We start from the raw sequence: 14,993 nt of genomic DNA on the forward strand, positions 1-14,993 counted from the left end.
AAAAACAACTTTACACACAACTGCCAAACTGCATTGGGTTCTCGAGACTCCAGAGACAACAGCAGTTTCAATGCTTTTCATCTCCAGAAAGATCTTTCTTTCTCCCCATGTTGCATGAGAACTTTGACTTGCTTAACAACGTGGGTTGTGGAACAAGCTCTTTAAGTGGGTTTTCCGTTTAACTAAGAAAACCTGGCAAACTAAATAAAGCTGTCTGAGATTGATACCAGTTATCTAAAACGATAGGCTTATTGGAAATAAAACAAACAAACCCTTTCATTCAAAAACTAAAATCTAAATGTTTCTTTTTACTAAAATCCTACTATGTCACTTGCGTGATAATTTGGAACACAGTGTAGATATGTTGATTAATTTAAGAACCGGAAATATTGTATTCACTCGCACATGAAGCTGATGATTGACATTTTAATTACATTTCAAATTCCAAAAACATGAGCGGTAGATCCATTAAAGGGAAGTTCAGCATCAGTGACTAGTTGTACGTTATTTCCTTTGCATATCTAGCTCAACTGGTTAATTCTCTTTTCAGGGTGTATTGTGTTAGCAGTATGCCTTGTTTTAAGATATAATGAGTCAGATGTGAGTTTGTGGTTGCATCCTTTTGTAAATGCCTTTGAAATGTTGTGACCACATTATCGCTGTATGTTCAATGGCAATTTGATTATTTTTAAATGCCAATCATTCTTCAGCAGTAACTAAGACTATTCAATATTATTAACTTTTCTGGTATGATGACAGATCATAGATTATCATTTCCTCCATCACGTAGGCCTATGTTATAATAAAAACTCATTCTCCGATGATGAGACCTCAGTTCTGATCAACATGTCTTTCACTGCGCTGCTCTTGGCCGAGCTTCTGCTGGTCACTATAGTAACAGCCTCCCATTTCTATGGAGGCTCAATGACTTTTAACTCAAGAAAGAACTCTAATGGATCGTACAAGGTGAGAACTCATTGAATATACTTTAACTATTTAAAAAGCAGCCATATTCTTTGTTGGGTGAATTATACAGTGTAAAAGAAATTGTTAACTTTTTTGCATTTGTGCATTTTGGTGTTTTCTTCACATATAAATGTGAAATGCAAATAAGTTAACAATTTCTTTTACACTGTATAATAATGTATGCACAATGAATAGTCTTTATATTGTTAAAAGTTAAAGGTGAGTGAACTACGACTTTAAGAAATTAAAACATGCATGTGTTCCAATAAGTTCTGTTACTCAATATGCTTTGCAGTTTTTTTTCTTCGTTTTTTTATTGTTGTATGTTGAGTATTTTGTATTTTTAGTATGTATATTCAGTAAACCTGTTTGGCTAAATATGCATTTGTATGTTGTTTGATAAACATTAATTTCTACTAAAGCCACCGGTCAATATCAAGTAATAGCTATTTGGATTAAACTTGAACATGACTTACAGTTAGTTAAATGCAATCAACAAAACTGAAGAAGCTTCACTAAAAGGAATACTAATCACCCTAACAGTGATTTTAAACAAAACTTTTTGAAACATATGTCCCTATGATTTGACCAAATACACATAATTGCATATGTGCTAGTGATTTTTAATAAAAATTAATTGTAAAATACATGTCAATAAATACAGTCAATATAGCACTATATAATATATAATATAATGCCTCATTCATTCATTCATAAACTATTGATTATTTCAGGTGGAACTTCGCTTCAAGTCGTCCTACCATTCCTGTAACGATTATGACTACTGGTCATGCAATTCTGGAGATTGTGGAAATGATGTCAGTAATGTGCTTGGTCAAGTAGATTCGAGTACCAATGGCAATAACTGGTGTCAGTCTGAAGGTGTCATAACAAAGATGGTTTCCACCAACAGCCCGTTTGAGCTCCTGTAAGTAATTTTATTTTATTGAGAAGAACAGATTCATTCACTAAATTCATTCACAAAATATAGACACTGTATAAACAAAATGTATATGACATGTCAACATATTTCAACAGCAAAAGTAGTTGTTGCTGGACCAACAACACAAACACAGATTTTGGAGACTGGAGTCTTCTCACTTACATTGACCTCGGAGTGAGATCGGACACCTCAGAGCCAAACAGATCTCCAATCACCACCACCCTACCCTTTATTAGGTAAACAGCTTTTTAACAGAATTAATGGAAGTTTATAGTGTCTGTTTTCATATATTTTAATCATGATGTGAATTCAACATAATAAAGTACAATTCTGAACTACATTAATGTTGCTGTATTGTTTTGTGTTCAAGAGTTCCTCAGAACTGTCCCAGGAGCTACAATCTTTTAGCCTTTGATCCTGATCGTGACCAGGTCAGATGCAGATATGGACTTAAAGAAAACAAGGAGTGTGGAATCTGCAACCAACCTAATGGTTTTACATTGGATCAGGTGAAGAATATAAGATATTGTATATTTGTGACTGATTTTTCAAGTAATTAAAAAAAAAAAATAGTCATAGCACTTTCAGAGCATAGAGTAATTTTCAGTTGCAAAACTATTAGATATTACATCAAATAATAACTTGAACAGGTTTAGGATTCTGTACAAAAACCCTGAAGAGCAAACCTCTTTACTGCCTTTTTAAACTTATTGTTACAAAAAAAATGGTCTGCACTCTAAAGAATGTCCTTCAGCAAATGTTTTGAGAAATCACAACGGGGAAAAATAATAACCTTTGAGCTAACAATCTTCTTCAGTGTACCTATTTTTTATACACAACAGTGAGTATTATCAGATGTTCATAATCATCTGATCAATCCACAAACCCCAGTTCAACTCCACCTTGAAACAAATAATAAAAGGAACAATAACACATCAGGCATACATAATATTGGTGGTCTTGACACCTAAATACCTGGGAGAGCATGTGATTGCTTTGACTGAATACGTATTGTTACATAATGCACTTGGAAGCTTGTTTCCACTACTAAATAAATAAATAAAAATAATAATTGTGACTTTTTATCTCACAATTCTGACTTTTTTTCTCACAATTGCGAGTTTACATCTTGCAATTCTGACTTTATTTCTCAGAATTGCCAGATATAAAGTCAGAATTCCGTGATTTAAAGTTGCAATTGCGTGTTATAAAATGTCAGAATTGTGAGATATAAAGTCGCAACTGCGTGTTATAAAGTCAGAATTGCGAGAGAGAAAACTAAGAATTCTGACTTTTTTTCTCGCAATTCTGACTTTATAACACATATTTGCGAGTTTATATCTCGCAATTCTGACATATTTTCTCAGATATAAGATATAAACTCACAATTGCGAGTTATAAAGTCCAAATCTTTTGGGGGAAAAAAAGACTGACTTTTTTCCTCTCAGAATAGTTTATATCTCACAATTCTGACTTTATAACACACAATTGCGACTTTATATCACGCAATTCTGACTTTATAACACGCAATCGCGACTTTATAACTCACAATTCTGACTTTAAAACACGCAATTGCGACTTTATGTCACGCAATTCTGACTTTATATCTCGCAATTCTGACTTTATAACATGCAATTGCGACTTTATATCTCACAATTCGGACTTTATATCTCGCAATTCTGACTTTATAACACGCAATTGCGACTTTATTTCACGCAATTCTGACTTTATATCTCGCGATTCTGAGAAATAAAGTCAGATTTGTGAGATAAAAAGTCGCAATTACCTTTTTTTATTTTTCATTCTGTGGCGGAAACAAGCTTCCATAACTAAGTAAATAACTGATCAATGTGAATTAAAATTCAAAGAACCTAAAACATTTATATGGTATGATTTTGCTAACATATTTTAAAAAAAGACCATTTAACATGTTCCTTTGACGTGTACACACACCAAAAGTACAGAACAGATGAAGTCAAAACAATTTTAAATATACATTAAAATCATTTGTGAAACACCATTGAACAAAATGTTTTTTTTTTCTCAAGGAATTGACAGTAAAAGTGTACGAACACTGAGCAACTATTTCACCTCTTAAGAGCACGACCTACGTCTAACGTCTGAATTTACAAATAAATACTTAAACATTTGACCAATGAAATCCACAGTTCTATACCCAACTGAAGTTATTACATTCTAAAACAATCTAGTGTATGTTGTAAGCAAATAATATGCCACTGGTCAGTTTTTCAGTTAATTCTCACCATTTTTATTTTCTTTAAAATGCAGAATAACTGCTCTCTGTCATATTGGCACACATTGAAACTTGGAGTTTATTCATTTGAGCTGGTGCTGGAGGATTTCCCCATTCACAAGATTACTCTATCCTACACCAACCAACCTTCAGAGAATAGATCTCCAATCAGTGCCAGCAGAAACCGACGTTCTAATAAAAAGAATGATTGTCACGGAACTGAAGCTCTACTACCCTCGTGTATTACATCAAAAACAACACCTAGGACAACCATAACAACTACAACTACCACAACAACACGTATGACAACCACAACAACCACGCCGACACCGACAAGTACCACAAGGCCACCGACAAGTACAACTACAAGACCGACAACTACCACAACAATACCGACGACAACACCAGAAACTACAACAACAACAGTAGAAACAACCACAGCAGCACCGGAAACAACCACAACAACAGTGGAAACAACCACAGAAGGACCGGAAACAACCACAACAACACCAGAAACTACCACAACAACACTGGAAACAACCACTACCACAACAACACCAACTACAACCACGACAACACCAGAAACTACAACAACATCAACAGTAGAAACAACCACAGCAGCACCGGAAACAACCACAACAACAGTGGAAACAACCACAACAACACCAGAAACTACCACAACAACAGTGGAAACAATCACTACCACAACAACACCAACTACAACCACGACAACACCAGAAACTACAACAACATCAACAGTAGAAACAACCACAGAGGCACCGGAAACAACCACAACAACAGTGGAAACAACCACAACAACACCAGAAACTACCACAACAACAGTGGAAACAACCACTACCACAACAACACCAACTACAACCACGACAACACCAGAAACTACAACAACATCAACAGTAGAAACAACCACAGCAGCACCGGAAACAACCACAACAACAGTGGAAACAACCACAGAGGCACCGGAAACAACCACAACAACAGTGGAAACAACCACAACAACACCAGAAACTACCACAACAACACTGGAAACAACCACTACCACAACAACACCAACTACAACCACGACAACACCAGAAACTACAACAACCTCAACAGTAGAAACAACCACAGCAGCACCGGAAACAACCACAACAACAGTGGAAACAACCACAGAGGCACCGGAAACAACCACAACAACACCAGAAACTACCACAACAACACCAGAAACTACCACAACAACACTGGAAACAACCACGACAACACCAGAAACAACCACAACGACACCGGAAACTACCACAACAACACTGGAAACAACCACTACCACAACAACAACAACACCAACTACAACCACGACAACACCAGAAACTACAACAACATCAACAGTAGAAACAACCACAGAGGCACCGGAAACAACCACAACAACAGTGGAAACAACCACAACAACACCAGAAACTACCACAACAACACTGGAAACAACCACTACCACAACAACACCAACTACAACCACGACAACACCAGAAACTACAACAACATCAACACCAGAAACAACCACAGAGGCACCGGAAACAACAGCAACAACAGTGGAAACAACAACAACAACACCAGAAACTACCACAACAACACTGGAAACAACCACAATCACAACAAAACCAACAACAACACCAGAAACTACCACAACAACACTGGAAACAACAACAACAACACCAGAAACTACAACAACAACAGTGGAAACAACCACGACAACACCAGAAACAACCACAACGACACCGGAAACAACAACAACAACACTGGAAACAACTACAACAACACCGGAAACAACCACAACACCGGAAACAACCATGACACCGGAAATAACCACGACGAAACCGGAAACAACCACGACACCGGAAACAACCACGACACCTGAAACAACCACGACACCTGAAACAACCACAACGACACCGGACATCACCACGACACCAGAAACAACCACAACAACACCGGAAACAACCATGACACCGGAAATCACCACGACACCGGATACAACCACAACGACATCTATGACAACCACGACGAAACCTACAACAACAACCACTACTACAACCACAATAACCACTACTACACAAACAACAATTACATCTACAATAACCTCTACACCACATACAACTTTACCACTGAGCAAAATACCTCTTCAGTTTTCTCTTCAAGGTATGTTTTGAACTTTTGTAAAGTATGCTTCAAAACTATTCTGTTGTGTTTGATCAAATTAATAATGTACATACATTTCAGTTGATGGTCCAGCACCATCTTGCACTGAGGGTGAATATCTACCACGGTTCCTCCACCCAACGCCTTATCATGGAGAACACCTGCGGGCTCATGTAAATCATGAGCTTGAGATCAGAGTGAAAGCTTTTGCTCATTTTTCAAGGTATTAAGAATTTTTTATTTAAATATTCATACTTTTTTAATATAAAAATACTTTAAATAAAAGTTAGGCACTGTTTTTTAACTTAACTGAATTTGGAATAGCATGTAAGCATACTACCCCTACATATTTCTGCCATACTTATACTATTTCTGCCAGATATAAAGGTAAGGCAGAAATATTAAGACTAGTAGGCTAGTATCCTATTCCAAATTCAGCCATGGTTATACCGTCACATACATATTGAGTAGGTACTTATTTTGAACAAGTAACTACTTCACGAATACTAAAAAGTACTTCCTATATAGTATGAATTTGGGAACTAATATGAATGTAATTCAGACATACTACATCCGCCATGCTGTCATTATCATGTGACCTACCTGTGTCAGTTATTTCGCTTCACTGCCATTAACAAATCCTATCCCATGGCCTTATGGGATAGTGTCCATCATATGCACGCTTCAGAATTTCGCCGGAAGTAGTAAGTCATCCGGGAACTTTTTGCTTACTCTTTTATAAATGCTGTGAATTCTGACATACCCTTTTTTTGCCACATAATGTTTTTCGCCTGCTATTATTATTGATAGTAGGGAACAGCAGTAGTTCCTGGCAGTAAATTTAGGTTGGGCAGATTGTGGGTCTTAGCAATAGTTAATGATAAAAATTTTGTAAGCTTTATATTCTAATAACTGAACACATGAGACACACTTTTGACATAATTCTACCGCCTTGCGTTATTCAGTCTGAGGGTGGCGCTCTAATGATGATTGACAGAATTTGGTACACACCACAAACGCATAGAATGCCATCTTAGAATTGCCTCAATGTATATATTGTCTTCGAACGTTGTTTCAAAATGTTGCAAGCTTTGGAATTCCAGTGAGGAAAACAAAGTCATGTCCTCAAAACAAACACAACAGATTTACTGTTGGCCTATTAAAGGCTATTCACATGAGCATGTTTAAACTAAAGGATTTATACTTTCATTAATCTTCTCATATCTTATTTGTGCATCCTTGTTTCCTTTCCTTGCTTCCTTTCCTCGCGTCTCAGCTCCACCCCCCTGTAGGATGCGAGGGAAGGTTGCAAGGAAAGAAAATGAGGACTAAGGGATCGAAGGCAAACTTATTTGTATATTGGAATATTCTTGATCACTCGAGCGTCACTTCAAAGCATCATCAGCTGTGCTTAAAGGATCTACCCGTATGTTGTTAAAGTTTGGTTATTTAAGAAATTAATAAGTAATAAAGATAAAGCAAGATGCCCTGTTGACATACAGAATGTGTGATGTACAGTTTATTTATTTAAACTGCAAAGGTAAAGCATAAATTAAAATGATTGTGACAGATGTGAAGGGGGAGGAGAATTAATACTTGCATAGGATACACCTGTGTGATGGCTGAATTGGATCGTTTTCCGGGTCACGGCTGGAGGACATTGGAGCGATAAAACGAGGTGACTTTGTCACTTCACTTTGTAGGCCAATTGACAGTTAGCATCACACTGGTTCCCTCGTCAAAAACTCGACAAAAAGCATCACACTGGTTCCCTCGAACAAAAACCCAATAGGATTTTCTGTGATCAACAAAAGTTTATGATACTAACACGTTTTGTCCATCAAGATCATTTTCACAGATGAACAAAACTTTAATGAATTTTGAAGCCTAAATGTCGCCAGAAGTAAAAAGCTAAAGGTAGGCTATAAACGAACTACACCACGGAGCTTGATTATAAAGCATACAGAAGCTGTAAAAGCGACTGAGCTTATCTGTTTTGCGTGGTGTAGTTTAATGTACCCGACTGCCTTTGTAGTCCCATTTAGCCACTTGTTAGCAACCGCCTTTTTCAAGACACGTCAAAGCTTCAAAAAATCATGTCGTAGAATAAAACATGAAAGTGTCTTGAGCTTGTGTTCACCACAGACCTTATTCTAGCAATTTAACCAAAAACCCATTCAAAAAACCCATTGACCTTGGCACGATGCCAAAGTGCTAACCGGAAGTGCTAAAATGCTAACTTGCTTCCACATTTTGGCCAACAAAGTGATGTCATACCTGCACCATTTTATTGAAAAGCACCCACAGTCTGTGGGGAAAATAAATCTGAATCTGGTTGTTTTGATGTGCAGCGCTCTTTAGCGGCTACTAGAGGGCTGGAGTTCAACAATGTGGTGTTTTTGTAGTGTGGGGACTGTGATTTCTTTCTTTTTTTTTTACCAAATATAGAAGTCCTGGAGGGCAGAAAAGGGGCACACCAACAGTCTGTTGTAGCCATCTCTTGTTCAAATTGGTAGTATTAGAGGTAGAGGTAGTTTTAGAGGTACACGGACAAACTCTACGATAAATAGTCAGTGTAGAATTGTGAAGAAATTTTGAAATATTGTTGTGCGCTTCTAAAGTTGTTCATCTTGCAATGTTTTTTTGTGGTTTTTGCTATCTAGAATCACTGATGTCATCATTAGTGGACCTCTGAACAGCACAAAGTACAAAACCACATCTGGGGAATATGTGATTAACTGGACACCAACTGCAGAGAATGATGGCCAACACTTTCCATTTTGCTTCATTGCAGAAGGACAAAATGGGTATGTTTTATTGAGCAAAAGTACTTTTTATTTTTTTTAAATGTATTTTAACATAATGTTGTGATTGTTAATAAAAAAAATCTTTGTTTTAAGGTCTGATATTTACCACTCTGAGATGAGGTGCGTTGTTGCAAAGGTGGATTCTGAAGGTATAAAGCAGACCCAAACAATAATTCCACAAGATGAATGACTGAAATAAGTTACCTAATTTATGAATAAAAATGTAGTTCATTTTGATTTCTGTAAAATCATTTAATTCATTGTATTTTTGGGCTTTTAGTCTATGTCTATTGGCTTTAAAGCATCTATATGCTGGTGTGCTCTTAAAGGTGGACAAAATGAACCTTAAGCAGATATACTGCATATTATATTGTACATTTAAAATGTACATTATTTTATCTGGAAAAGCAGAACACTAGTATTGTTAACTCATCTTGCACTACATATTTGTCCCCACCCACTTCAAAAAGTTGTTCATTTTCCATAGAAATTTCCTTTTCTGAAGAAATGTTTATGCATGCCTATGATTATTAATGTTATTTTTAGGACCCGTGGCACATGTAACCTGCAATCAAAACTCAATGTCTGTGACAATTGAGAAATCCTCCATCAAAAGACTCCATGGCGGCCATTTGAGACTGATAGATCCGTCTTGTCAGGTTTACTCCAATGATACTTACTTTTTCGCCAACATACTTCTAAATGAATGTGGCACACATTTTGAGGTGAGATGCCCTAGCAAATCAACATTTACAATCAGATCTTGTGACTTCCATAGCTAAACTATTTTTTAAAACGTCTTGTTTCTTTGAAGGAGAACAATAATGAACTCATCTTCAAGAATACAATCAGTACATTTGATGATCCCAGGAACATTATAACCAGGAAGAATCAGCTAGAAATTGAAATCCTGTGCAAGTACCAGAAAAGGACAAACCTTACAAATCAGTTTGACATTCACAAAAAGTCAGTCACCTTCTCAGAAAAGGGTTTTGGCACATTCCACTATGAGTTTGAGTTTTATGCTTCAGGCAATTTCAACAACAGAAGGGATCCAAAATCCTACCCGCTTGAGTACAGTTTGGGAGATAAGATATACATGCAGATTGAACCTGTCAATCCAGTCCAAAACACTGAGGTCTTCCTTGAGTCGTGTGTGGCTACACCTTACGATGATCACAATTACCTCATTTCTTATCCCATCATCACCAATGGGTGAGATTCTACAAACTCCTGAACATTTACACATTCAATCCATGTATATGTGACACAATATGATTCTCTTTTCAGTTTGTCACACAAATTAATCAAGTGCTTTTTCTTATTTTAGATGTAAAATGGATGAAACGGTCCAGATTTTCTCAAGCCACAAACCATATGTCCAGTTTGCAATGGATGCATTCAAATTCATTGGGCTCCATGAACAGGTTAGAGTTTATACTGATATTTACAGACTTCTATATACAAGTCAGTTTAATGCAATTTAAGTTGAAATGACTTAAATATCCAAGTAGATCCAACATTTTTGACCGTATATACAGGTCCTTCTCAAAAAATTTGCATATTGTGATAAAGTTCATTATTTTCCATAATGTAATGATAAAAATTTAACTTTCATATATTTTAGATTCATTGCACACCAACTGAAATATTTCAGGTCTTTTATTGTTTTAATACTGATGATTTTGGCATACAGCTCATGAAAACCCAAAATTCCTATCTCAAAAAGTTAGCATATCATCGAAAGGTTCTCTAAACGAGCTATTAACCTAATTACCTGAATCAACTAATTAACTCTAAACACCTGCAAAAGATTCCTGAGGCTTTTAAAAACTCCCCAGCCTGTTTCATTACTCAAAACCGCAATCATGGGTAAGACTGCCGACCTGACTGCTGTCCAGAATCATTGACACCCTCAAGCAAGAGGGTAAGACACAGAAAGAAATTTCTGCACAAATAGGCTGTTCCCAGAGTGCTGTATCAAGGCACCTCAGTGGGAAGTCTGTGGGAAGGAAAAAGTGTGGCAAAAAACGCTACACAACGAGAAGAGGTGACCGGACCCTGAGGAAGATTGTGGAGAAGGACCGATTCCAGACCTTGGGGGACCTGCGGAAGCAGTGGACTGAGTCAGGAGTAGAAACATCCAGAGCCACCGTGCACAGGCATGTGCAGGAAATGGGCTACAGGTGCCGCATTCCCCAGTTCAAGCCACTTTTGAACCAGAAACAGCGGCAGAAGCGCCTGACCTGGGCTACAGAGAAGTAGCACTGGACTGTTGCTCAGTGGTCCAAAGTACTTTTTTCGGATGAAAGCAAATTTTGCATGTCATTCTGAAATCAAGGTGCCAGAGTCTGGAGGAAGACTGGGGAGAAGGAAATGCCAAAATGCCTGAAGTCCAGTGTCAAGTACCCACAGTCAGTGATGGTCTGGGGTGCCATGTCAGCTGCTGGTGTTGGTCCACTGTGATTTATCAAGGGCAGGGTCAATGCAGCTAGCTATCAGGAGATTTTGGAGCACTTCATGCTTCCATCTGATTTCATTTTTCAGCACGACCTGGCACCTGCTCACAGTGCCAAAACCACTGGTAAGTGGTTTACTGACCATGGTATTACTGTGCTCAATTGGCCTGCCAACTCTCCTGACCTGGACCCCATAGAGAATCTGTGGGATATTGTGAAGAGAAAGTTGAGAGACGCAAGACCCAACACTCTGGATGAGCTTAAGGCCGCTATCGAAGCATCCTGGGCCTCCATAACACCTCAGCAGTGCCACAGGCTGATTGCCTCCATGCCACGCCGCATTGAAGCAGTCATTTTCTGCAAAAGGATTCCCGACCAAGTATTGAGTGCATAACTGAACATAATTATTTGAAGCTTGACTTTTTTTGTATTAAAAACACTTATTTCATTGGTCGGATGAAATATGCTAATTTTTTGAGATAGGAATTTTGGGTTTTCATGAGCTGTATGCCAAAATCATCAGTATTAAAACAATAAAAGACCTGAAATATTTCAGTTGGTGTGCAATGAATCTAAAATATATGAAAGTTTAATTTTTATCATTACATTATGGAAAATAATGAACTTTATCACAATATGCTAATTTTTTGAGAAGGACCTATATATATATATATATTATTTTTACCATTATAAGTGTCTTTATACTGTCATTTTTTATCAATTTAATGCATCCTTGCTGAATAAAAGTATCTCTTAAAAAAATATATATTGCTCACCCCAATTTTTTTAAATGGTATATTCCTTCATTCATTCATTAACGTCTTGGCGCAATATATTCCATACAATTGCAAGGGCGATTAGTAACTTTTAGAAATTTTGAATAGAGGGAGAGAATTTAGTTTTATGGAATATGTGAATGGAATATACATTTTACAAAAAAATCTTTAGTAACCCTCAAGCTTGCGTTCATTGTCAATCATTTTCAAAGAAAACAATGTTTTGATTGATTTTTAAAATATTTTTACATTTTTTCATCTTTAATTGTGACAGTTATTGATCTAGTAACACTTTGTTTAATGTGGTGAATTCTTGAAGTCATGCAGTTGCATTATGGGCCCTTTACATGTTTTTTTAAGCGATTTTGGAGCAAGAGAAAATGTACTTATATGGACAAGTGACATGAAATAGAAATATTTGTGTTTAACTTTTTTTTGCCTCTGTCACTGTCTCTTGCCTTTTTGTTTTCCTCTCTTCTTGCTCTTCTCTAGGTGTACATCAGCTGCTCAATCATCATATGTGAGGCAAACATTCCCAACACCCGCTGCTCTAAGGGCTGCACCAACAGCACAACCGCTTCACGATTCCATGGCCGATATGGAAGAGAGGCTCCCATCCAAACCGAAAGCCACTTCATTTCCCAGGGGCCCCTGCGGCTGAAGAGGAGCAGTGCATCACGTAAGCAGTGCACCTTCATGCAGCTTGTGCATCAGATGATTGTATACTAAAGAAATGGTGTTAACTGTTACAACCTTTACTCACATTTCAGAGGTCACCGTGAGCCAAGGTCTGAATTCAAATCCTGTTATGGTCACTATCTGTCTCTTGGCAGCAGTTGCCATGGTGTGTGGATTGATTGCCTACAGATTCAGGGGAGCAAGTATTAAATCCCAACCCGTGTCATCACATGTGTTTTGAGCATGTCCGCTGTTTTCAGTTTTTTGGGGGTTTTCATTTTTCAAAGCATGATGCTCTAGTTTTCTTGTGGGAACGGAGAACTTACAAGATTGTTGGTGCGCTTACATAAATCTGTGATGAAATATTTGCTAGAAGGGCTTTTCTTTCATTTTTATTATTTTAGTAATGTAAAAGTAATGTGACTTTAAATCAGATTAGGAATACATCAGCTTGAACCAAATGTTGTTCACTGGTTTATATAATCATATATGGCAGAAGGAGCAAAGCAAATGTGTTCAAAAGCAGAACTAGAGTTGTGGTGGTTTCTGTCACTATATGGTTGCCAGTTTTTTTTTTTTCAGTGGTATTCTGTGGTGGTTTAAAACATTTTTGATCATTTACTCATAATCCAATCCATATCACTTTTTTTTCTTCTTTTTAATTTTATTTACAAGATGAAAGTCAGTCCAGTTTGGAATGTCATGAGGGTGAGAAAATTATGACAAATTTATATTTACAATTACATTGTTAAATATCCCTTTAAGTTGGTTGCTTACTGGTCAATCAAGTACTGGCATATTAGCTTAGTAAGTTTGATTATTTTCTGTGATTTAGTCCCACCTGTCTAATTCTCAACCAATTCATTACTTAAAGTGTTCACAGAATTCTCTGAGTTTATTCGTACAGAATTCAAATGTTTTAGTTTTATATGTTGATAAATAATGCTTTTCATTTCTATGTATTATGTTAGTCCATATAAATTATGTAATTCTTCATGAAAACTCTGAACATCTTGTTAACTTATAACTTATTGTTAACTGTATTATACTTCCTGCATTAAAAATTATGATTCATCATGGCTGTTTTGTTGAAATGGTGGTTATTCTGATTCACCCTTTTAAGCCATTTCAGAGCAAACATCTTGTAAAAGGTTAGATATTATTTGTTGGCTATATTGCCCTGCTATAATAATATAGCCAAACACCTCTAATAAGTGCACTAACACAGCGACCAAGACTAGTCTCACATTGTCAGACTTGCAATAAATAATCAGTTGATTCAAATAATAGTCCAAGTCTCAATGAAAGGTTATAGAGACAATGTCAAAAGAATGTATTATCAAAACATATCAAAATAACCACATAGACCCAAACACAAGAAGACTTTCAAGGGCATGAGTTGTCACACATCCATACATATATTCTGATCAGCCTTGTAAATAACACACAATAGCTTTCCAAAGAGAAAATGTTGAGTCAAAAAAAATGTTCTCCCAATCAACGTCACCCATCAAGACTATCGGAAGTGTTAAATTGAAAGAGAAGCTAAAACAGTAGCTATGTATTACATTCATGAGCAAACTGTCACGTATAGTAGCAGGTATCAACAACATGTGGCTTGCTGTGAAATTTTCCCAGAATCTTCATTTTGAGTTCCGCTAGAGAGAACAAATCATAAAGTGTGTTTTATGCAAGTTTTATGCATTGGTATTTAAGTAACAATTTACAATAATGTTCAATTTCTTAACATTAGTTAATGCATTTAGGTATCATAAATGACAATGAGCAACAATTTTGCAGCATTTATTATCTTGGTTAATATTAAATTCTACCTTTACAGTTTTAAACATTTCAAGTCAAACAAATTAATATTTCATAGCATTGTGACTGAAAGGTAAATAACAATCAACAATAGAATCTTTAAAG

At 36.6% G+C, this 14,993-nt stretch overlaps 2 protein-coding genes across 2 annotated transcripts; both read left to right on the plus strand.

The window, feature by feature from the left end:
* Positions 1–1,694: 1,694 nt before the first annotated feature.
* Positions 1,695–5,842, plus strand: LOC143697086 (uncharacterized; the record flags this gene model as incomplete). Its single annotated transcript, XM_077194013.1, has 4 exons — positions 1,695–1,894; positions 2,005–2,145; positions 2,280–2,418; positions 4,199–5,842. Coding segments are annotated over exons 1-4 (1,956 nt in total), but the record flags the coding sequence as incomplete, so codon positions are not given.
* LOC143696941 (scavenger receptor cysteine-rich domain-containing protein DMBT1-like) lies at positions 5,795–14,084 on the plus strand. The gene is made up of 9 exons (XM_077193869.1): positions 5,795–6,347; positions 6,429–6,570; positions 9,011–9,154; positions 9,248–9,303; positions 9,701–9,879; positions 9,969–10,369; positions 10,485–10,581; positions 12,882–13,068; positions 13,160–14,084. Exons 1-9 carry the CDS (start codon positions 5,999–6,001, stop codon positions 13,306–13,308), a joined length of 1,704 nt encoding a protein of 567 aa, XP_077049984.1. The 5' UTR covers positions 5,795–5,998; the 3' UTR covers positions 13,309–14,084.
* The last annotated feature ends 909 nt before the right edge of the window (positions 14,085–14,993 follow it).

This window comes from Siphateles boraxobius, unplaced genomic scaffold, assembly GCF_051911475.1.
Source record: "Siphateles boraxobius isolate OS27281-9 unplaced genomic scaffold, OSU_SipBor_1 31, whole genome shotgun sequence".
NCBI classification, from domain to species: domain Eukaryota; kingdom Metazoa; phylum Chordata; class Actinopteri; order Cypriniformes; family Leuciscidae; genus Siphateles; species Siphateles boraxobius.